Source organism: Lepidochelys olivacea (genome assembly GCF_965140295.1).
Source record: "Lepidochelys olivacea isolate rLepOli2 genome assembly, chromosome: 16".
Taxonomy (NCBI): Eukaryota; Metazoa; Chordata; order Testudines; family Cheloniidae; genus Lepidochelys; species Lepidochelys olivacea.
The window spans coordinates 14,260,892-14,282,966 of NC_140426.1; the positions used below are offsets into that span (position 1 = coordinate 14,260,892).

A 22,075-nucleotide genomic window follows, 5' to 3' on the forward strand; every position below is an offset into this window, starting at 1 on the left:
ATCAACAGCAAAGGGGCTATGACTGGAATTTCATCATAATATGCTTAATTAGTACCTAGAAAAGCTCAAGCACCATTTGAGAAGAAAGTTGCCATGGAGTGTAATGGAATTTTCTATGGAACGTTCCATTGTCACTGTTTAGGAAAGGAAGTTCCTTTAAATATAAGGTGACCCAAAACTCTTAAAGTGTGTAATATTGCAACTCCAGCACACAGGGGAGGAGTTTGGTCAATGGCTAAGGTGCTAGCCTGGGACTTGCAACCCAGGGTCATTTCTCTGTTCTGTCATAGACTTTCTGTTTGACTGTGAGCAAGTTATTCGTCTACACTCAAAAAAAAAAAAAATCCTGCAGCAGCAAGTCGGAGACAGGTCAACTGACCCAGGCTTGTGAGGCTTGCACTATGGGGCTAATAGCAGCAGGTTTGATGTTCCTGTTTGGGTTGGAGCGGGGCTTTGAGATCCCTGCCTTGCTAGATTTCAGAAACACTGCATAAAACCGCTCAGAGGCTGCATGTTGGTCTCAACTGATTTGTAACTGAAATCAGACCCTCTTGTTTAAAAGGCAAAGAAGGTTTATCAACCAAACTCATAGTTAGAGTGAACTTTTCAGAGATCAAAGCCCTTTTAGGGAGCAGGCAACTTCTGAATTATCTTTCCTTAGAAAGAGAGCTCAGCCCCTCTCAGTAATCCTGAAGTTCCCAGTTGGTCTTTCTTGCTTAAACATAATATAAGTCTGGCTCTTTATGCGGCCAGAAAGTATATTTCATAGTGTTGGATCCATCACTCACCGTGCCTCTCTACTGAGCTGGGACTCCTATAGGTATGTGATCATGTTCTTTGCTGTGGAAAGAATTGAGGGCTGAGTATCTGAAGACTGTTCCTGTAATCCCTCCATAAGAAAATAGGAGGAAACTGTGGAGTCAGGTATCTATGATTCTGGATGGCTGCTACCTTAATAGTTGAAATGCGTTCTCCTTTCTCCTTCTGTGCTTGAGGCAGGCTAAGAGAACAGCAAGAAGCTAATTGTTGGGGTGGGGGAAGCAGGATTAGCCTGGATTTATGTTAATATTTTGCATTGAGGTTGGGAGTTGGGCACTGTGTTGACTGGAAACTAGAAATATTGGCTTAATACCATGTTATTATACAGCACCATAAATATGCTGGATGCTTTACGGAAAAATAAGGCCACAGCCCTGCCCCAAAGAGCTTGCAGTCTAAACCCCTGATCTACAACAGATCCCTGCATCCACGCTGAGCTCACTGCAGGAGTGAGTCCTGTGGGCTCCATCCTGTGACCCCTGACTCATCTGAATAGTCTCAGGACCAAGGTAACGTAAACCCACTGGCGACTAAGTTAAGACACAATCTGACAAGGGAGGGTAAAATATATTGCAGCACCCTTTGCAGCTGTGGGCAGGCACCGCTTCTTGTTCAGCTTTGCTTATTGCCTGTTGTGTGCTGTATTTTTGGCAGGTTTCCTTCGTTTATATTGTGCATGCTTAAGAACCAGTAAAAATCACACAGCTGTATTAAGTTCTGTAGTATAACATATAGAATATAGCAGATTCCAGAGCTTGTTTTTTGCCAAGTTGTTCCCGGGAACGTGGTGCCTTTTTCTGTTTGTTTGGGGAGAGGGGTTTGTTTGGTTGGTTTTTTTGGGGGGGGGTTTAAGTCTGATACAGCCAGAACGCCTGCTCAGAATCACTTTGTTTGGTTTTTTTCTTACTACAGAACACTGTATTGCCTTCTAATATATTTAATACACATTTTGGATAGCCTGAACTTTTAAAACCACATGGCTTTATAACCAGCCCAAACTAAGCCCCAGATATGAAATCTCTCTTTGCCAGACTCTTGGCCCCTTCTCATTGTATAGGCTGATATTCCTGCACCCAGTGGGGTAAGGTTAAAAATGGAGGTTCTCTGATGGAAGGGAGACCAGTTTTTCTTTTGCAACTTTATGTGCAAGCCTTTTGTATTAACCTCCCACACAGAAAATCTGTAGAATCAAATTATAGAATATCAGGGTTGGAAGGGACCTCAGGAGGTCATCTAATCCAACCCCCTGCTCAAAGCAGGACCAATCCTCAACTAAATCATCTCAACCAGGGCTTTGTCAAGCCTGACCTTAAAAACCTCAAAGGAAGGAGATTCCACCATCTCTCTAGGTTACGCATTCCAGTATTTCACCACCCTCCTAGTGAAAAAGTTTTTCCTAATATCCAACCTAGACCTCCCCCACTGCAACTTGAGACCATTACCCCTTGTTCTGTCATCTGCTACCACTGAGAACAGTCTAGATGCATACTCTTTGGAACCCCCTTTCAGGTAGTTGAAAGCAGCTATCAAATCCCCCCTCATTCTTCTCTTCCGCAGACTAAACAATCCCAGTTCCCTTAGCCTCTCCTCATAAGTCATGTGTTCCAGTCCCCTAATCATTTTTGTTGTCCTCCGCTGGATGCTTTCCAATTTTTCCACAACCTTCTTGTAGTGTGGGGCCCAAAACCGGACACAGTACTCCAGATGAGGCCTCACCAATGTCAAATAGAGGGGAACGATCACGTCCCTCGATCTGCTGGCAATGCCCCTACTTATACAGCCCAAAATGCTGTTAGTCTTCTTGGCAACAAGGGCACACTGTTGACTCGTATCCAGTTTCACGCCCACTGTAACCCCTAGGTCCTATACTATATAGATACTATTAGGAGCCTCCTCAGCTCTCTGCCAAAATACAGTTTACAGAGCCAGAAATGTAAGTCACCAGAGATAACTGTGATCCAACTTCAAATCCTCTACTTTAAAGGGGGAAATATAAACAAATAGTTAGCCCTTCCACTAGTGGGGAGATGTGGCAAAAGCTATCTCAGACACAGCCAGCTAAAGAATACTGGAATCGAAAGGACATTTGAAGGTTCATATATAAAGACAATGAAAATTCCATCAGGAAAAGCTAACATGGGGCAAATCCCAAGTCCTGGCTCAGGCAAACGCTCCCTGAGAATTCCTTGAGAATTTTGCCTGCACAAAGATTGGATAAAAATTGAGTGAGAGCCTCAAGATTTGGCCCATACTGCAGCATCTGTGATTTCATCCATATTTCTCAAATAAGCTTCCTGGGTGGGAAGGGGGAGAAAGTGTGTATAACACACACACATCTATACATAATATGTGTGATGTATTATATAAACATATCGCAGGGGGCAGGTATGTTGCATGTATGAAGAGTGTGTGTACATAACACACATGCACAAACACCAATATGTGCATATAATATAATAGTATGTATTGTATATGCATAGCGGGTATCCCAATTCATATTCTAGATAAATAATGTTAAGCAGATCTTCATCCATAGCTGCTGCATCTTCAGCAGGATTCTAGTGGGTTGTCCAGCAGCAGTCCCAACAATGTTTCAGCCTCATTGCAGTTAATACCTTTCATCCACAGTCTCCCATTTGGCCAGATTGAGAACAGTAATTTAAGCACCAAGGGTTACAAAAAATCCCACTTGTCTAAACGAAATCCAGGATTGTTGGGGAGTTTTTCACTCCCCTTTCTCTTAACTAAAGAGATCCAAGAAACAATCCGTCGTGTTACCTGTGCCAGAAACTTGAGACACAGCTGGGACTGGGCACTCTTTAAACTTTATCTGATATTAGTGGTGGTTGGTTCAGATTTAGTGTCTAATATAACTAAGTGACAAAACCCATCAGTAGCTCCTGTTCCCAGATAACTTTCTTTAAGACCATCAGTACATATATTTTGATTTTTAGCTTGATTTGTAAAAGAACTCAACATTTCTATTTAACAAGCATTCTCAAGCAAATTTAGAAAATAAGATTACTTGCTGTTATCAGTGATCTGTTATTGATTTGTTTATTTTTAACCCAAATTAAAACTTTTGTGCATGAATTCAGCCCTGGGGAAAGGTGGTGGGCTGACAGCCCTAGAGAATGAAGTTCTCTGTTTAGCCACAGAACAGATAGACACAGGGAGCAGTGGCAGGGAAAGTTCCTTCCCACATGAGCTGTTTTGCACATGACCTCAACCCTGATTCTGCAGGGACCGCATACAGGAATGAAAAAGGGGTGTTGGTCTCTATGGGCCGTGCAGTCCTCAGCCTCCCAGCTAAGATTGCAAACAAAGGGGGTCCTTGAAGGTTAACCATGATGGTGAGTTCATAGATTTTTAAGGACAGAAGGAACCATTAGAGCACCTAGTGTGATCTGCTGCATAACACAGGTCATAGGCTTTCATCCAGTAGTTCCTGCATCAAGCTCATATCTTGTGATTGATCTAGGGGTTCTCAACCATTTACTTTCAGAGTCTGCCCCCAATATACTATAAAAACTCCATGGAGGGGGGACTCTGGGCTTCAGCTGCAGGGGGGACTTAGGAGCCCTGAGGGCTTGGGGCGGGGGGGGCTCAAGACTTCTGCCCCACAGAACTGAGGGGGGCTTGAGGCTTCTGCCCCATGAGGTGGCTTCTGCCGGGACTTGGGGGCTCTAGGTTAGGGGTTTCAGCCCTATGGGGGCGCCAGGGCTTGGGACTCCAAGCTTCAACTGCCAGGCTCGGGGCTCCAAGTGGCTCTGCTTGGCAGACCCCCAGTGGTCCATGGACACCCAGTTGAGAATCACTGATCTAGAGTGTATTTTTTTTTATAAAGACATCCAATTTTGATTTAAAGTTATTGTGTGGTGGACATTTATCCACTGGGAGCTGGACTGAGACCTCCCCAAATTCATCTCAGGTAAGTCAAGTCACACCTTCTAGCTAATAGCTTTTGGTCAGTTCATACTTTTTCATTATCTGTGTTCCCTCCCTCCCTTCCCCAAGGGATTATTGGTGAGATGTATTCCACCTTCCGTGGCACTAACTTCTGATTTTAGAGTTATCAGGTACCCTGCTCTATTGTAACGCCACCACCTACCCTTTCAGCCATTCCATCCAATTTTAGCCCTTCCCTGAGACTGTATAAATAATTAACAAGTCAAGAAAAAAATGAGAGATGGGTGATAACATGACCCTGGGGACTCCAGCCACCTTCCACATGAGTCCATTTTCTTTCTTTAACTCTGCCTTGCTTTGTTTTTGTGGATTTGTCAGGGGCCTGTTTTAGCAGTTTGCTTGTATGAGCCTGTATTGCATTATGTCTATTTTGGATAGGAGGAGGAGGATTTTCAGATAACTGAGGTCTGGATAATTAAGGATGGTCAGCACTTGTGTTAATGTCCTTGGTGTAACATCGTAGATACCTTTATAATAATTCTCAGGCTGTAGACAGGGAAAGAAGCCCAATCAGCATCACTATAAAGGTAACAAAAAGAAAAGAGGACTTGTGGCACCCTAGAGACTAACAAATTTATTTGAGCATAAACTTTCGTTAGCTACAGCTCACTTCATCGGATGCATTCAATGGAAAATACAGTGGGGAGATTTATATACACAGAGAACATGAAACAATGGGTGTTACCATACACATTGTAACGAGAGTGATCAGGTAAGGTGAGCTATTACCTTACCTGATCACTCTCGTTACAATGTGTATGGTAACACCCATTGTTTCATGTTCTCTGTGTATATAAATCTCCCCACTGTATTTTCCATTGAATGCATCCGATGAAGTGAGCTGTAGCTAACGAAAGTTTATGCTCAAATAAATTTGTTAGTCTCTAGGGTGCCACAAGTCCTCTTTTCTTTTTGCAGATACAGACTAACACGGCGGCTTCTCTGGAACCTATAAAGGTAATAGTATCACAGCTGTTGTGTTGCACAGTTGCTGTCTGGGCTCCAGGTGGCCCAGCTGGGGCAGTGTAGTAGCCTTTTGTCTCTGAAAACCTAGGCTGAAATCGCAGGTGAAAGGAGTAGGTGGAGTCTCAATCTGGTGACTAGGGGAAGTTTGTCCACATCTCCAAACCAGGGGATATCAGCAAACAATCCTGGCTGCTGAGACAAGCCATGCGTTGTGTTGAGCCCCAGACAGCTGTGGCTGGTAGAAGGGCTTCAGTCAGTTGGAGGGGTAATGTTCATGCAACATCTGTCATTTGGCCATTTTGTCCAATGAACTTAGTCAGGCTGCTACCAAAATCCCCGTCAGCTCCAGTCCCTCCCTGGTACAGTCAGCCAGTTTGCTCCACTCCTCCCATTGATAGGGCTAGGCCAGCTAGTTCCACCCCCGCTTCCCTGTCAGTCTCCAAGTATGATCCTTTCCTCCCTGACAGTCCCAGCTGCTTTCCCCACTCTAGGCTTCCTCCCAGCAACCTTCCAGCTTCCCTCTTCCAAAGGCCCCAGCTCCCACCCCAGCAATTCTGCAGCTTTGCGTAGCACCAGGACTGTGAAGGATTGTACCACTGCACCCAGCAAGAAATCCCACCTGGCATCCCCCTGCAGATAGGTCACTTGTTTCTTTGCAATATTAACTGGAGAAGGTTAGTACCTAGCACATTAAAACACAGTCAAAAGCAGCATCCAATGTACTCCTCTTAACTTAGATTTAGAAATTCAGGCAGGCTTGCACGCTTCCCCTTGCCCTTGCTCTCTCGCTCATGACAGTTTCTCCATAGTGGGGTCCCGGGCTGGTTTCTTATTTCCTCTACTGGGGTCCTACTGGTTCTTGCTGACCTCACTGTAATGAGACTCTGACTCCTTTCTGGATTCAGTGATTTAACTCTTGGCTCATCACTCATTCTGCTTAGTGAGATCCCTGGCTTGTTTGAGCTGCAAGAAACTGACACTGTATCTCTGTTCGCACACAGGAGTTCTTTAGACTTTGAGCCTCTGCAGTTCAAAGGGTGGCTAGAGATGAGGGTCCTTGGTGACTGGTCCAAGTAGAGTGATCAGGCTCTCTGAGCACAGCAGATGCTGCAGGAATAGGGTCCAGAGTATCTTTGTGTTCCATGTGCGAGTGAGGTAGGGAGACAGTATCTCAGCAGCTAACACAGGGGTAGGAGGATGGCATCACACTGGCTAGTTTGAATTCAGGGATGCTGCACTTTGGTTGTCACTGCAAGAGGAGGGATGTGGTTTGCTGGTGTTTAGGGCAAGTTCACCTGCCATCTGTACATCTCAATTCCTGGAGCAGGGAATGACACTGCCTAGAGGGTAATGTGCACTTCATCCAAATCCCTGCTGCTTGTTCAATCCTCTTCCTTGTAACTGAGGATGGTCTGAAACAAAGGTTGAAGTCACCATTATATAAGCAGAAACAGCAGCAGCTTGCCAGGTGTTGGACATGAGCAGCCAGCAGCTGAGAGCAACCCATCTCCTCTAATATGTTCCTATTTAAACCTCCTCTCTTTTCATTCTACAAAGAGTCCAGCATTTCAGCCTCCTCCCTCTGAGAACAGCTAATCAGCTTGTGGCTGTGTGGAAGTGCCAAGCCAACTGGCAGGAGCATGGTAGTGGATTTCCAGCTGCTCTCCAGAGTTGAGCACTGTGGTTTTCGTAATGTGCTGGTCTTCGTACAAGTTGGATATCTGATAGCAGGGGTTTTACAGTTCCAGGAAAGTAATTGGAGAGCCCACAGGTAATGAAGTATAACATGATCTGAAACAAGAAAATCCCTCATTTTATGGCAAGACCGGGAGCTAAAGCCTCCCTTTTTTTTTTATATCTTCACTTTGAACCTGAAATCACATCTGCGGTGTCATTTGCAGCTCACATCTGGGGTCAGAACGTCCTTGAGCCAGACCCTCAGTTGGTGTAAATCAGCATAGCTCCATTACACCAGCTGAAGATCTGGCTCTGTATGTTGTTGCTGCTGCTTGTCAGCATGGCACAGGGCATCTGCACAGCCGAGCAGACCAGAGCCGCTCTAAGGACTGGCAAATAACTCTTTTTAGTTAATATAATAGCATGACAAGGCCCAAGAGCCATCCATGCATTCCAGAAACCAGGCATCTACCTCTCCCTGGCTAGACCACAAGTGTGTAGGACAGAGGAACAAACCAGGGCTGGGGACTGAAGGTATGATCAGTTTCTTGATCGGAATACAGCAAACTCAACCCATTGCAGAGGGACAATGCAAAACCTATGCCCCGCTTAAGTCTTCTTTTGTCGCTTTAAGTAGGACTTAAATGGTGCATTGGTTTTGTTCCCAGCCTTCTGCATGGGGCTGAATTTCACTCTGTAAGGATAGCCGTTTGATCATCAGAAAGGAACAAATCTTTGAGCAGCAAGAGCTCATGCTAAGGGGGTTTGTCCCAAGATGAGGCTATTTTTCTGCTTATTTACTGGGTGTGTTAAGCCATTTTCATATCTTATATCCATCAACTTCACACCCTTCAGAACAAAACCCCAAGGAACAGACCTTGTTGGCTGAGACTGATTTTCCACTTCTAAGCCACAGATCCACTCCAACACCTTTATAGAATAGACGTGTGGCTGGTTTCTAATCTCATTACACTGGTGTGAATCTGGGGTAACTCCTATCAAAGCCAATGCTCCACTGAAGCCAGCGGAGTCGTTCGGAGTCACTGAGAGCTGAATTTCCCCCCTAGTGGTTTTACATTGTTCTTTTCCATTTCCTGCCACTGGAAACATGACTGAAGAATTTTGTGCAACTAAGTGCCTCCCTTTGCGGTCACTGAATATGTCTGTTCATTCTGAGCATGAGAGGTCAGCGAGAGCCGGCAATGCCACATCGAGGAATGGCATTTAACTCACTGCAAATATCAAAGCTGCTTAAGAGCAATCCTACAGTCATTTCTGCTTTAACTTGTGTCAATGCAAGGAGAACTTATGCATTTCTGGTAAGGTGTTAAGGACTGTCTCTCTTAAACTAAGTAGCTGTCAAACTGTCGTCTATGGACCATCCACGGAGCCCTTACCGCAGGAAACATTTTGAGAACCATACACTGAGGGATCGAAGAATTGGGAGGGGACTTTCTCTTACCAACTGATCCACAAAATAGAAAACATGGAGCACCATAGTGTAAAGGAGTACTGCTGAAAACACCACCTCCTTTAGACGGACTATGGAGCAACTCACTAATATCTAGCACTTTTCATCCATAGATTTCAAACCACTTTCAGTATCATAAACCCATTTTAAATATGGGAAAACTGAGGCAAAGAGGTGAAGTGACTGGTCCAAGGTCACCAAGCAGACTAGTGGCAGAGTCAGAAATAGAGCCCAGGTCTCCTGAGTCCCAGTCAAGTACTCTATTCATTAGGTCACACTGCCTCTTACATGATATGCCTTGAAGCCTGTAAATGTCATTGCTGGATGGACGCAAAGCACCAAATACTGTCCCAATTCAGCAAAGCACGTAAAGACTGTGGGAATTAAGTATATGTACTTAAATGCTTTGCTTTCAGCAGGGATGGTTTGCTGAACTGGGCCTATGGAGCTGCATCTTTAGGTGTGGTTGCAACTCATAGGCATCTCTCTCCCTCCCATTCTGCAAGCACGGCTGCAACCCCCATGGAACTCCAAACTCTGCTGCTATGGGTCCTCTTTCAGTATTGCTCTAACAGCCAAGGCATCTCTTGAAGCACCAGTTTGATCTCTGATCTGGAACAGTAAACAGTCATTTTTAATGAACGTGTGGGTGTTTGTTTTGTTTGGGTGGGTTTGTTTGGGGGGGCTGTCTTGCTATTTTGGTATGTGTGACTCAGCCCATCAGATCTGCCTAGTGGAATCTAATGTCCTGCAAGCAGCAAGAGTTCTGTGATGATTCACAGAGTTTTCCCCCTCAAAAATCTGGAGCATTCCATCAGACACATGTGGACGCTGCTCACAAGGGGAGATTGATCAGCCTTCTGCCGCAAAGAGGAGCTGGTTACCTCTTTCGATGAATTGGCCAGCTCTGCTTGGGCTTTTCCATTCTGAGAATCTTGCTCTGGGGGTGGAGGGCTGGTCCCAGCTGGTTTTCATTTAGAGTTAATAGGAACTGAAATGAGCCAGACTTTGAAATCAATCCTGTTTCCTTGGCACAGGCTCTTTCCTGACTCAGACTAAGGAGACTCACTCTTTCTCTCTCTCCCTCTCCCTCCAGTTACTCCAAGATTCCCCCTCCTTATTGTGAGAGAGATTTCATTCCCCACCTCTGCCACAACCTCAGGGCCTTCGTGTTCTTCAAAAGGAAGACTGTAACCCCTGCTGCTTAAAGGAATTGGACCTACACATTTCTCACTGCAGAAAACGGGAGTCATGCTGCTAAAATGCTGTGTCTTGCCCTCCCCCATGTTTGAACTAAAAGAGCTAGTTCATGTGGTGGTTCTGGAGAGACCCTGTATAAAAGCTTCACAGCTGAGCACTTAGTGATGCTTTGCACTTCTCCAGCTCTTTCCACCCAGCTGTTGACAAATACAGTATTAATCATGTCTCACTAGCTATTGCACTGTGGAGTAGTCAAGTATCCCTATCCCCATTTCACAACCGGGCAGACAGAGGTATAGAGAAGAGAAGTGACTTGCCCAAGCCACACAGCCAGTCGGTGACAGAACTCAGACTAGAACCCAGGAGTTTTGCTACAAGTCTCTAGCACTGACCAACAGGCCACACTTTCTTTGTACGATGCATGCTGTTGACCATGTAGATGCTTCCACGGTAAACTTCAGGAGTTACATGACAGCGCTCTCAGTATAGAAGACCATCTCCTGCATTATGTTCTCTGTGACCCAGACTCTGGATGTCAAGCTGTGGAAGTCGACTCAAGAGGATGCCAGAATGACAGCTTTTAGCTACAGTCTCCCAGTTTGAGCTTTAGCTCTTTTTATAGGATTCCCCGATTGTATTTTTCATTTAATCTCATCTATCTGGCTGTACCAGCACTCTTCACCATGGGTGAAGAGTCTCTTGCTGCTTCCCAATAATCACAAATTCAGACCTCTGAACCTTGAAAACCAGTTGCTTCTTGTTTTCGTTCCTTATATCCAGTCATGAGTTGCTCCTCCTCCAAACCACTGCTAGACAGAGAGATTACAAAATGTGTTTCTTGTAAATCTGAAACATTTATGTCTTCAAGTGCCCAGCCCCAATTATCTCCTAATTTCCTGAAAACTTGTGGACTGTCCTCTGTGGGGGGAAGGATTCTCTCAATCAGTTTATTAAGTGGAGCTTCTCATATGGAGACCTTGCAGAGCAGTAGGAAATGATAGGGTGTTTTTTCATTTTCCTTTATGTTCCTCCTTTTTCATATTTTTCTTTGCTAGTCTTATTGCACCTTTGGTTTCTTTCCTACCCCTGTTACTTCCTCTGAATCCATCCCCAGTTCCCCTGGCCCATACTCCCCCCTTCTCCCCTCACTCTTTCCATCTCCACCAATACACATTTTGATTACAGCAATCACATGCCTTCTCTTTAACTGACACGTTTCTAATCAGAGGGAGTGATTTAATGGCTTCCATTCAATGAAGCCCAAAAGGCATTGGCATTACATTGATAGTCATTTTCCTGAGCAGGTTAATGAGCAGTATTGGATCAAAATTGTGTCCATGGGCTTTGGTAGGGTACATCACCCTTATAAGACTGCTTTTCATGACTGTCCTAAATGTCCTGACAATGCTTTCTTCCATTGCTGTGTTACATCTCCAGATGCATATTTCCTAAGTTTTCCAGAAGTGCTGAGTACTTGCAGATGCCATTTAAAATCGGGTCAATTGGGTCATATCTTCATCAACTTCAGTAGAGCAATGCTGATTAACATCATCTGAGAAGCTGGCCCACCTATGATTATTCTAGAAGTGGGGGCAAATCTAACCCCAATATCTGAACTCCAGCACACCTTTGGGAAGTTTGGATCCAGACTGGAACTTCGCTGTTCAGGTCTATTTGGCCTTTAATCAGTTTTGGAGTCTTCCATTCACTTCTTATAATATTTTATAGCAAATCTCCACTCACTTCTTATAACATTTTAGTCTGCAGGGTTTTAGGGCTGTAATGTAGATCTCCATTGGTCATGCTCTGTGAGTTATACAATGGGAGTGCATTTTCCTCTTCCCCCAAAAGCTGACAGATAGTGGACTGAAAAGAGCTGTTGCATAGGCTGTGTTCTCTCTCCTTGTCTAAGGATTCTTGTACCCGAATGGACTTCAGTCGTCCCCACACATTTCCAGATACAGCCTGAAAATTAAAAAGTTAAATCCCAGTTTTTCCTTCAGCCACTCAATGTGTTAATTCATACATTAAGCTGTGTTATATATTTAAATGGGGGTAACAATGAAAGACGCCCACAGGCGCAAGAAGAGCTGAGTCGGGCTGAAAATTGTAGGAACAGCTGGTGCACGCAGTGTGGTGGTCTGTCTTTGTACAGTGTAGAGATTCATGGAACTGGGTGGGCGTTAATTATCAACAAAAGTTTCCCAATACATAAGATAAGCAACTGCTTCAAGTATCCGTGTGGAGCATGGAAATTATGCAATAAAACACCCCATGTGCTCTTGAAACAAAGAGGTGGGAAACCTACTGAGAAAAGTGATTAACTGAGACCAGATGAAGAAATGACTGGACTTGTATACATCTTGAGAAATTACTTCAGTGTTTAGAAAACTAACTCTAATGCGGCTAGTGACAGCTCATTTGCTGTGAAGAGTGATGTGGAGAGAGGACTTGCTTAAGAGTGTAAGAAACCCTTGGGCTCTGAAGCACAAGGCAGTGGGATTGAATAGCTCAAGGCATTTTGGAAACGGACAAAATGTTTCTGATGAGATGAAGGACTTTGGTATAAAGGCGGGAAGGAGGAGCCCTAAAACAAGAATACCTGCTTCCTCCTGTTAAGCAAGGTGGAGTTATTGTCCCAGGGTGAAAGTCAGCCCTGTGCAGAGGGCCGGCACAAAACCAGTGTGCCACTTAAGCCCTCAGACTAGAAGCTGCAGTGGGACTTAAGTGGTTTGTGGGCCTATTCTGGGTGAATTCCAACCCTCATCTATAGAATTGTGTGAGCGCCACCATCCTGGTTGTGTAGATATTTCACATGACTTGGTTTTTTTTGCACCCCTCTCAAATATTGCTTTATTTGCATTCCATGCAAGAAACATAACTCTTCATTGCCAAAGCCATCAGCCGCTAAAAACACCCCTGTTTGTTGGGAAACTAGCCGTCCCCTCACCCTTTGAAAAATATCCCAGACCTCTGGGGAAAAACCTGCAAAAATGGGCTCTTTCTCAAATTTGTAATGAAATTTTCAAATGAGCAAACCAACAGATTGTAATTTCTGTTTTTCTTAAGCAAATATTTTTGCGCACCTAACACTGTATGGCTTTAGTTTAAAAATGCTCCCTTCACAATGTCGCATCACAAATACCATCATCTCCTAGAGGCACTGGCATGCTGCAATTTTTTTTACAGATCTGATAAACAGAGCAGTGTATAAAGGGATATTGCTATTTAGAAATAATCCCACTTAAGGAAGAACAATTGGAAAGAGGATTTGTTTTTTCAGCAAGATGATGACTAAAAGTTCCCATCAAAAAGCTTACAAACTTTCTCAAAGAATAAAAATCACCAAGTGTGTAGTGCCTTAGCCCTCAGATTCAGCTGATTTGAATCCAATAAAAAGACCTTGGAGTGAATTGTTTTTATTTATGGCTTCTCTATGGTGCCCATCACTGTAGTGTTTGCGCTAGAGATCAGTAGCTAAAAACACAGGAACTGGCAAAAGACACTAGAATCCACCATGCTGCAGACTCTGGGTGGGATTCTGGCACCTATGACTTCAGCAGAAGCAGGATTTCACCCTCTGTTTTCTCACATGGACAGACAGACAAACCCTGATTTTTTTTCCCCCAAAGGAAGTGTATTGGAAACCTTCAGATAACTGAGAGCTTTGGTTTTGCTGAGCTCATAGGGTTGCATCAGGCAAGGTTGTGATTAAGCCTGTACGTGGCAGTATGGCACACCATTTGCTCTTTCTTGCTGCCATCTTGTACTCCAGATTCTAAACTTACTTTTTGTTTTAAAATGAAAGTTTCTGGCTCTTATGGTTACAGAGAGAGCCTCTAAAAAGTGAACTAAGTGTAAAAACAACCAAGAGACATCTGCAGAACCTAAAACAATAACAGAGGTGTGAACTGCTCCTTTCATTTCAGCAGGGGCCAGCTCAGATACCCAATGACAGTAATTTTACATGTCAACCTTGTGGACAGTTTCACAGCTCACAGAAGAAAGAAAGAGGGAGTAATGTATGAAGATCAGCACAGTCTCCTGTGTGTGACAGCTAGCTCATTTTGGCACCACCAGTGTGGGGGCTTGGGAGATACTGCCACTTTTTCCCTCTCCGAATTAAGAAAGAGTCAAGCCCAAGGAGTTTAGCAGATCCCATGAACATCTGAGCTACACCTGCCCATAGCTATGTCAGCACAGACTCTTAGGGTGGATGCAGTGTACACCAACAGAATGAGGAGTTTTGCTGATGTGAGAATACTACCTCCTTGAGTGACATTAGCTATGCCAACAGAAGTGTGGTTATGTCAGCGTAACTATGTCTACACTGGGGATTTTGCCAGCATAGCTGTGTTGTCGGGGGAGAGGAGGAGTTTTCCCACTCCTGATCAACTTAATTATGCTGGTATAAATTTTAAGTGGAGACCAGGCCTGAGACAAAGAGAGATTAAGACATGTGGCCTGATGTCACATATCAAGTTGGTAGCAGAACTGGGAATGGGTACTCAAGAGGCCCAACTCCCCTTCTGTTACTCTCACTACTAGAGTTCATTGCCTCCAAACTCAGGAGCACAGTGAAAGGATTCCTTTAGGTTCCCAGTAGAAATATGAATTGTGGGTGTGCTGCAAGACTGGACCCTTGGTATTCAGCACTGATAAAGTGCAGCAGTGGTACAACCTGCTGTCATACTTCTGGGACAACTGTCGTTCTAGCTCATTGATCTGTGCATAGGCTTGGAAAGGTTCTGGCAAAAAAAAAAAAAAAAAACAACCCCTAACAACAACAACTGGGGAACAAAGAGGGGAGCTCCATGGGCTGGAGACAACTGATAGAAGGAATCAAGTACTCTGGAGCAGAGACAATAACTTTATGGAGGATTATTAGCCACTCTTTTCAGAATGCTCTTTTGAAATGTATGGCTCATGCAGAACAGAGTCGCTGTACTCAGGGAATTGAAGGGCTAGCTCAACTCTTCCATGGAGTGCAATAGGTTTGAACTGCTCTTGGAGCAGAGACCTCTAAGGCGCTTGTGTCAGATCAAAGCTGAGAAACACTGCATGTGACCAGGCTTGTTATGTGTTGATACTTTTGTTTAGCCAAAAGACATCCGATTAAACCAATCTGCTTCCACAGTGTCATTAGTGGTGAAATGCCGGAGAGAGATCTGGGCAGACACAACTGCTAGACTGATACAGGAAGATGGACTGGTACATACATACTGAGGAAAACTTCAAGTTCCAATTGCCCAAATGTACAAACTCTTTTTCAGTGATTGTCCAGCTGCTGTTAATTCCTGTCAAATCCAGTCTATCACCAGGCCCACAGCCACCGGCACTCCTAATAAAACACTGAATCCCTGGGCTCCTGTTTTCCAGCTGATGAAAAGGAGCTGAGACATGGCCCTGTGAAACTACTGCTGTCTCATTCTTGTCTTTCACACATTTCATGCACTTCCAGTTCTATCCTGGGTCCAGTGTAGGGACCTAGAAGTCTGCTATATTTAACTACCTTTCACGCTCCCGTGTCTGACTCCCCACAGCCTGGTTTACATATGCTTTGTGTGCATGGACGGGTTGCAGGTCTTGTGTGTGTGATTGAGAATAGGTATAAACAGCAGTCCTATATGTGTGTGTCTTGCTGTCCAAGAGTCCCTCTGTATTTGTGCGTTTGAGTCTATTCCTATATACTGTACATAGGTCTGTGTGTAATGGGGTCTGTTTTTATATATGTCCATGCGTGTGAATTGTAATAATAATACAAATAGATAAAATGTGTGTGTAATGAGCAGAAAGATACTTAACAGGCAAGTAGAAAATAAAACCAGTCATTGTCAATACACTTCCAGTCTAGTAGGAATGCTAGTTAACTATGCAGTGACTCCAATACACAGCCACTTTCCAGAGCCATTATTCTAAACAGCACTTACAGAGTTATCCAAACCCATATTCACTGCTGGTGAAAGGTGCTTGATTGAGAGAGTAAAAGTTCTCTCTTTATGCATAGATAGAACAAAGTACAGCAGGAAACAGTAGGGCAACTTTCTCTGCCAATGAACTGACAGGGAGCACTGCCAAGAGCGAGAGGACTGTACAGTTCAATCAATCCTTGCTGTCTCTTCTGAAACTGCCAACAAAGAGGCCAGTTAGGATGCCGTATTTGATGCCACAGGCAACTTTGCACGCAGAACTCCACTGAGACCTGCCAAACACTTCACATATGCTGACAAACAGTCATCAGATGGTGATGGTTAGTCTTTAGAGTCCTAGTCTGTATATGCCGTGTGATCTGAAGGTTAAAACCCCTGCATCTTCTTACTGCTCCCCCCAGAACTAGGCAGCCTTCCTGGCACAGAAATCTCTCCATCGTGAAGTGGTTGGTAAGCCTCAGTTTCATGTCAGAGGAGCTCAGGAACAATCTTAACCTTGCTCCTGCTCTGCCATAGTGCTGATAAAGGGAATTTATTTTGTCACATCTCATGGTCCATTGGATTATTGCCTAAACATCCTTCCTGTTTTTCTGCTCCCATGGGAATAGGACTGGAGGGGTAAAAGGACTTGTTACCTGGCACCATCGCCAGAGATGGGCTCCGATTATCATGCTCAGGGGGCGCACCATGGTTGCTGGGTAGAACTTTTACTTTAGTCTCTCATGGCTCTTTGGGTTTCTCCACTCTCCTAGGGACCAGAAGGGAAACCAGGCAAACAGGGAGAAAAGGGCAAAACCGGCCAGAAGGTAAGAGCCTGTTGCCAGTGTTACCTCCTTTTCATTCTCATCTCTTTGCTTCTTTAAGGTTTTGTTTCATTTTGCGTCAATAATCTGTATATGCCTCTTTTACAGGGCAGCAAGGGCTATCAGGGGCAGCTGGGCGAGACAGGCCCTCCAGGGAAGATGGGACCAAAAGGGATGCAAGGCCTTAAAGGATCCAGAGGTACCCTGGGACCTATGGTGAGAATAGACCTGCAATTGATTGAGTGCAACCCAAAGTGACAAGTGGTAGGGTGAGCCTGGAGGGGGTGGGGAGGCATCTGTGTGCCTTAGGGGGACAGAACAGAGGCACAGGAAGGGGGTGAGGCAGAGAGAGGGATTCAAATTTACATTATTTTACTTCTTTTTCGTGGTTTAAATTAGAGCTGATGGAAAATTTTCTAGCAAAACTTTCCTTTGAAAACGGAAAATCGATTTTTTTTTCCTAAACGAAATTTTTTACAAGGAAAGTTTTTGTTGGCTTGTTTATGCTAAAACAAAAATCAGATTTTTCTGTGAAAAAACAGAAAAAAATATTTGGGGAAGGTTAGGGGTTTTTTGGGGGGGAATTGCTTTTTTCTCCCATTTTTTTCTCCTCCCCCCTTTCCAATGGCAAATTATTTTAGGGGCAAAAAGGAGAGAGAAAAAGAGGAAGGGTGGAGGTAAAAGAAAAAACTACAGAATTTTCCATTTTAACATCATAAAATCTGGAAAAAATGGTTTTGGTTTTACATCAAAAAACTCAAACATTTTCACAAGAATTTTTTTTTCAAAATTTCCCATGTAAATATTTTTCCAACCAGCTCTAGTTTTAGCTGATCAGTGATTTTAATAATTTGCTACTTTGCCACATGAGAAGGAATCTCTCAAGTTTTCATTTGTTGATAGCAGATGTAGCCAGTTAAGGATACATTGCAGTTTTATATGGACTCTCTCCTCTCAAGTCTAACTCTTGAGAATATATTTCTGGAAGAGGGAATGAGCTGAGAAGCTGTATTTGCTCAGAGCATTCCCTTTGAGACTGCATACTCATGGTGAGAGCAGCTTCCAAGTCAAACTGTTTTATTACGTGGAATTCTGCCTTGGACTTCTGCCCCAGCCATACACCCACTCTTGATCCACTATCTGGAACACTTGCAATGAGCACAGATAGAACATGATAAAGGTTTTGGGTGTGGTGCTGGAGTGAGGCTGGGAGACAGAACAGCAGCAGTTCAGTTACCTCAAGATTGTCAGACAGTGGGATCCAAACAGTCGCAACAGGCAACAAATATTTCTTCATATGTATCCAACCAGCAGGGTAACTATCATGACTGAGTCATGGGCCATCAGACGTAGTGGTCAGAGTAGGAGTCAGGATGAGTTGGGTACCAGAGGGTCAGAGTCCGAGAGAGGCCACAGGGCAAACCAGGAGTCAGGCGTCAGTAGGCAGCATTGTCCATTACCAGGAGGTCAGAGTCCAAGATAGGTTGGAGGATAAACCAAGAGTCAGGCATCAGGAGGCAGGCACATACAGAAGCTGGAATCTGGGATCTCTCGTGCACAGGGTCTAAAGCAGGACAGGCGGGCAATCTGTATGTGGTTTGGACAACTCACTGTCATGGCTTCCTGTTTTAAGTACCAGTGCCAGCTAATCTGTGGGCTCTGAGGAGCTGGCCACTCAGGTCCTGCTGGGTGGTACATCCTCCTTGGCCCAGCCTCACAGGGTCCTCCCACAGGAAGACCCCTAAGCCTCCAGTGGAGGTATCAGTGGCCCAGAACCGCTGTGGTTCCGGGTTCTAGCCCTGCAGGTTCTTATAGTAATTGCTTAAGTATCACTTGCCTCCTCTGATTTAATCTGTAGAACATACTGAAAAGACAGGAAGGAACCAGGAATTGCTAAGATGTTTCAGAACAGTAGCACTGAGTGACTGAGCAACAGCGATTCTGCTGTGATTTTTAAGGCCTCCATTAAAAGTTATGGTCTTTCCAATAGATCGTTCCTGCAGACTACTTTGGCAGAGTCTCCATGGATTATTTCTCAGGGAAGCAGAGAAATTTCTGAGCAGCAGTCTGTTGGACTGAGTGTATCTTTTCAGTCTGTCCTTGAGGAAAGGGTAAAAAATATGATGGAAAAAATGGAAGATTTGGACAGTCTAATGAGACCTTACAGTTTCTGACCAGCAAGGTGGGGTACAGGGCAGGTCGTGTGAGTGGATCCTGTGGGCAGAACCCTCCTCATGGCACACTCAAGCAACTCCTTGGACTTGTACAGGACTCACGTTGATGGACTCCAGGAGGAGTTACCCACACCTTTTGTGGGAAACCCAACACCAGGTCTCTGAAGCAGGATACTGGAAGATCCCAAATGACCTCAAACAAGAAAAAGTCTTGTTTCCCTCTAAAACAAAGTACACTCCCATTCTGATAGATCACCAGAAAAATCCTCAAATTCAGGAAGCCATCCTTTGCACTCTATAGATTGATTATCTGCTTTCTCGGCCCATATCCATGCATGCCAGCACTTGAACTTCCAGCAGTAAAGGGGAAATGGTTAATGATCGTATGATTTGTGCGATGGTTTCTATCATCTGGAGTGACTAATGCATGCAACTCCTCCTGTGACTGAGAATTCTATATTCTACCCATTGAGTAAATGAAGCATAGAAATTATCAGGGTATAAAATATAAAGCACCAGAAGGAGATATGTCCCTTAGCGTCAACAGTTAAAACTTACTCCGCTCACCACTGGCTAGAAAGGTAGTATGAGTTTGCCAGTATCTGCAGTTTAGTAGCAAAAGGCTTGCATCCAGCTTTAATCTGAAGATCAGGATTTGGAAACTCTTTTTTTAACCTTTTGTTCAGATTCCTAAAACATCAGCTCTTGCAACTCCCTAGTCAATTGCAGCTCAGGAGCTGACTCCTCAATGCCATCTTTATTGCCAGGCCTGAGAACCACAAAAAACAAAAGCGGTCTTTGTATGTTTAAGGGTTCAGGCCTTCATCAGAACTGTCTCACTGAAAACTTCACTGAAGGAATATTCAGCAAAAAAGACCTTGTATTAGAAGTTAGCAATAGAGTCCGGAGGGGAAAGGCGAAGAGCAGAACATTAGCACAATGTTCACACATCACCCTTTGCTAGTTTTATTATGTATGTATCCAAGGATGCTGGAACAATTTGTATAGTGAGGGTGCTGAGAGCCATTGAACCAGACTGTAAACCCTGTGTATAATGGAGTCCACTTCAAGACAGCGGGTGCGGCAGCACCCCTAGTTCCAGTACCTATGTGTACATCTAGCAGTTAGCAAGGCATTATCCACATTGCATTGTCTTGAGATTTTCCTCTATATGCCCACATGATTTGGAGAGCAAAGGCAAGAGTTTAATTTCCAGGATACGTTGGCGTAAGAGGAAAGACCAGGACTCTACATTTTTAGGAGTTATAGGAGTCCAAAAATATGAGCCAGTTCCCAACTGGAAAAGAACTGATTACTGGGATGTCAATATTTCTGTAAATGAGCTGGGAACCTCACTGATAAACTCTTGGCAGAGACTTGGGTTAGAGTAGCTACCCTCCTATCGATCTGATAGCTGAGTGCAGAGAATACTTCAGGATGCTGCTGCCATAAGACTACCTGGTTTGCCCAAAGAATAGATGGGAGCATTTCAGTTTAATCTCCCAAGCCTAAGGTTTGCCTGTCTTGAAAGTCCACTTTCTGCAGGCCAATTCAGCATGTGGTTTCTGAAGACAATGACAGCAGGCTGTTCTAATGGCATTTTTCTGTGTGATTGCTTCCACAGGGTGCTCCAGGAAGGATGGGAGCTCAAGGGGAACCTGGCTTAATGGGTTATGAAGTAAGACTGCTTTTTTGATGCTCATTCCCCTGCTTTACCCATTTCCAAATCTAACATCATAATTAGCCCAGGATGCAAAACTAATTTAACTATATTTATATTTCCAAACTATAATAACTATATTTGTTGGGATGATAGACAGCTCAGTTCTTTATTATTCTCAGTCTGGGCTGTGGAGAATTCTTCAGATCTGGTTTTCCTCCATCTTCCAGGCATGGATAATGTCACTGCTGATGCTTCTATATTTCTCTGAAGCCTGCATGTGCAATTCAGGTGTCTCTGTAGTCAGCAATACAGGATCCTATCACAGAAGTGACTCCATTTTTACAATCCCATCATATGTTTTCTGTTCTCCCACAGGGGCATGCAGGACCGCCAGGGCCAATCGGACCACCAGGGCCAAAAGGTGAAAAGGTAAGAGCTAAACTGCATGAAATTTGCCATCTCCTGTTCTGCATGAGCCAAAAGTGCCCCTGCTCGGAGAGCAGCACCCATTCCAAGCGAAGCACCAGGGCACAGCTCCCACAGACCCATTCAAATAAACACTAGCACCTGTAATCCAACACAAACACAAAGATGTGAACCATAGATGTGCAGACAACCCTTAGCCACCCGCTAGCTGCAAACATGTGGCCTGGGAAATAGAAACTGTGACATCCTGTGCCAAAAACACAAGCTTCTACTGCTTGAGCTGAAAGAGGCTCTTGATTTAACCATCATCAATAATAGCAGCACTAGCTACATTGTATCCTCTCTTTCTCCCACTGACCTGCTAGAGGCAGCTGTTCTCAAACTGTGGGTCGTTTTAATGGGGTCTCCAGGACTGGCTTAGACTTGCTGCGGCTCGGGGCCGAAGCCTGAGGGCTTCAGCCCTGGGTTGCAGGGCTCAGGTTACAGGCTCCCTTCCTGGGGCTGAAGCCCTTGGGCTTCGACTTTGCCCCCTCCCTTCCACCAGGGCGGCTGGGCTCAGGCTTCAGTCCCCGCTCCTGGGGTTGGGTGGTAATTTTTGTTTTCAGAAGAGGGTTGTGGTGCAGTGAAGTTTGAGAACCCTTGTGTTAGAGGATGAGCATTAGAAACTGATAAACATTTGGACAAGTCTGGCATCCCATTCAGCAGAGGGCAGTGGTGCCAGTTAGGATATGTCTATACAGCAAAAAACAAAACAAAATATGGCCATGAGTCTCCGAGCCCAGTCAGCTGACTCAGGCTTGTGGGACTTGTGCTGCAGGGCTAAAAATAGCAGCGTAGACATTCAGGCTGGAGCCCAGGCTCTGGAACCTGGCATGTGGGGAGGGTCTGAATCACTGCTGTCTTTAGCCCTGCCGTGCAAGCCCAAGTCAGTTGACTGGGCGTAGCTCTGAGGCTCTCTGCCACAGGGTTGGCGGGGG

General features: G+C 44.6%; 1 protein-coding gene across 1 annotated transcript in view; it reads left to right on the top strand.

The window, feature by feature from the left end:
- The window catches only part of COL27A1 (collagen type XXVII alpha 1 chain), a 247,496-nt gene that overhangs the window by 193,821 nt on the left and 31,600 nt on the right, over positions 1–22,075 (top strand). Inside the window, exons 39-42 of the mRNA XM_084650113.1 lie at positions 16,785–16,838; positions 16,944–17,051; positions 20,634–20,687; positions 21,048–21,101. Coding sequence (XP_084506239.1) covers positions 16,785–16,838; positions 16,944–17,051; positions 20,634–20,687; positions 21,048–21,101 — 270 coding nt within the window. The remainder of the gene's footprint in view (positions 1–16,784; positions 16,839–16,943; positions 17,052–20,633; positions 20,688–21,047; positions 21,102–22,075) is intronic.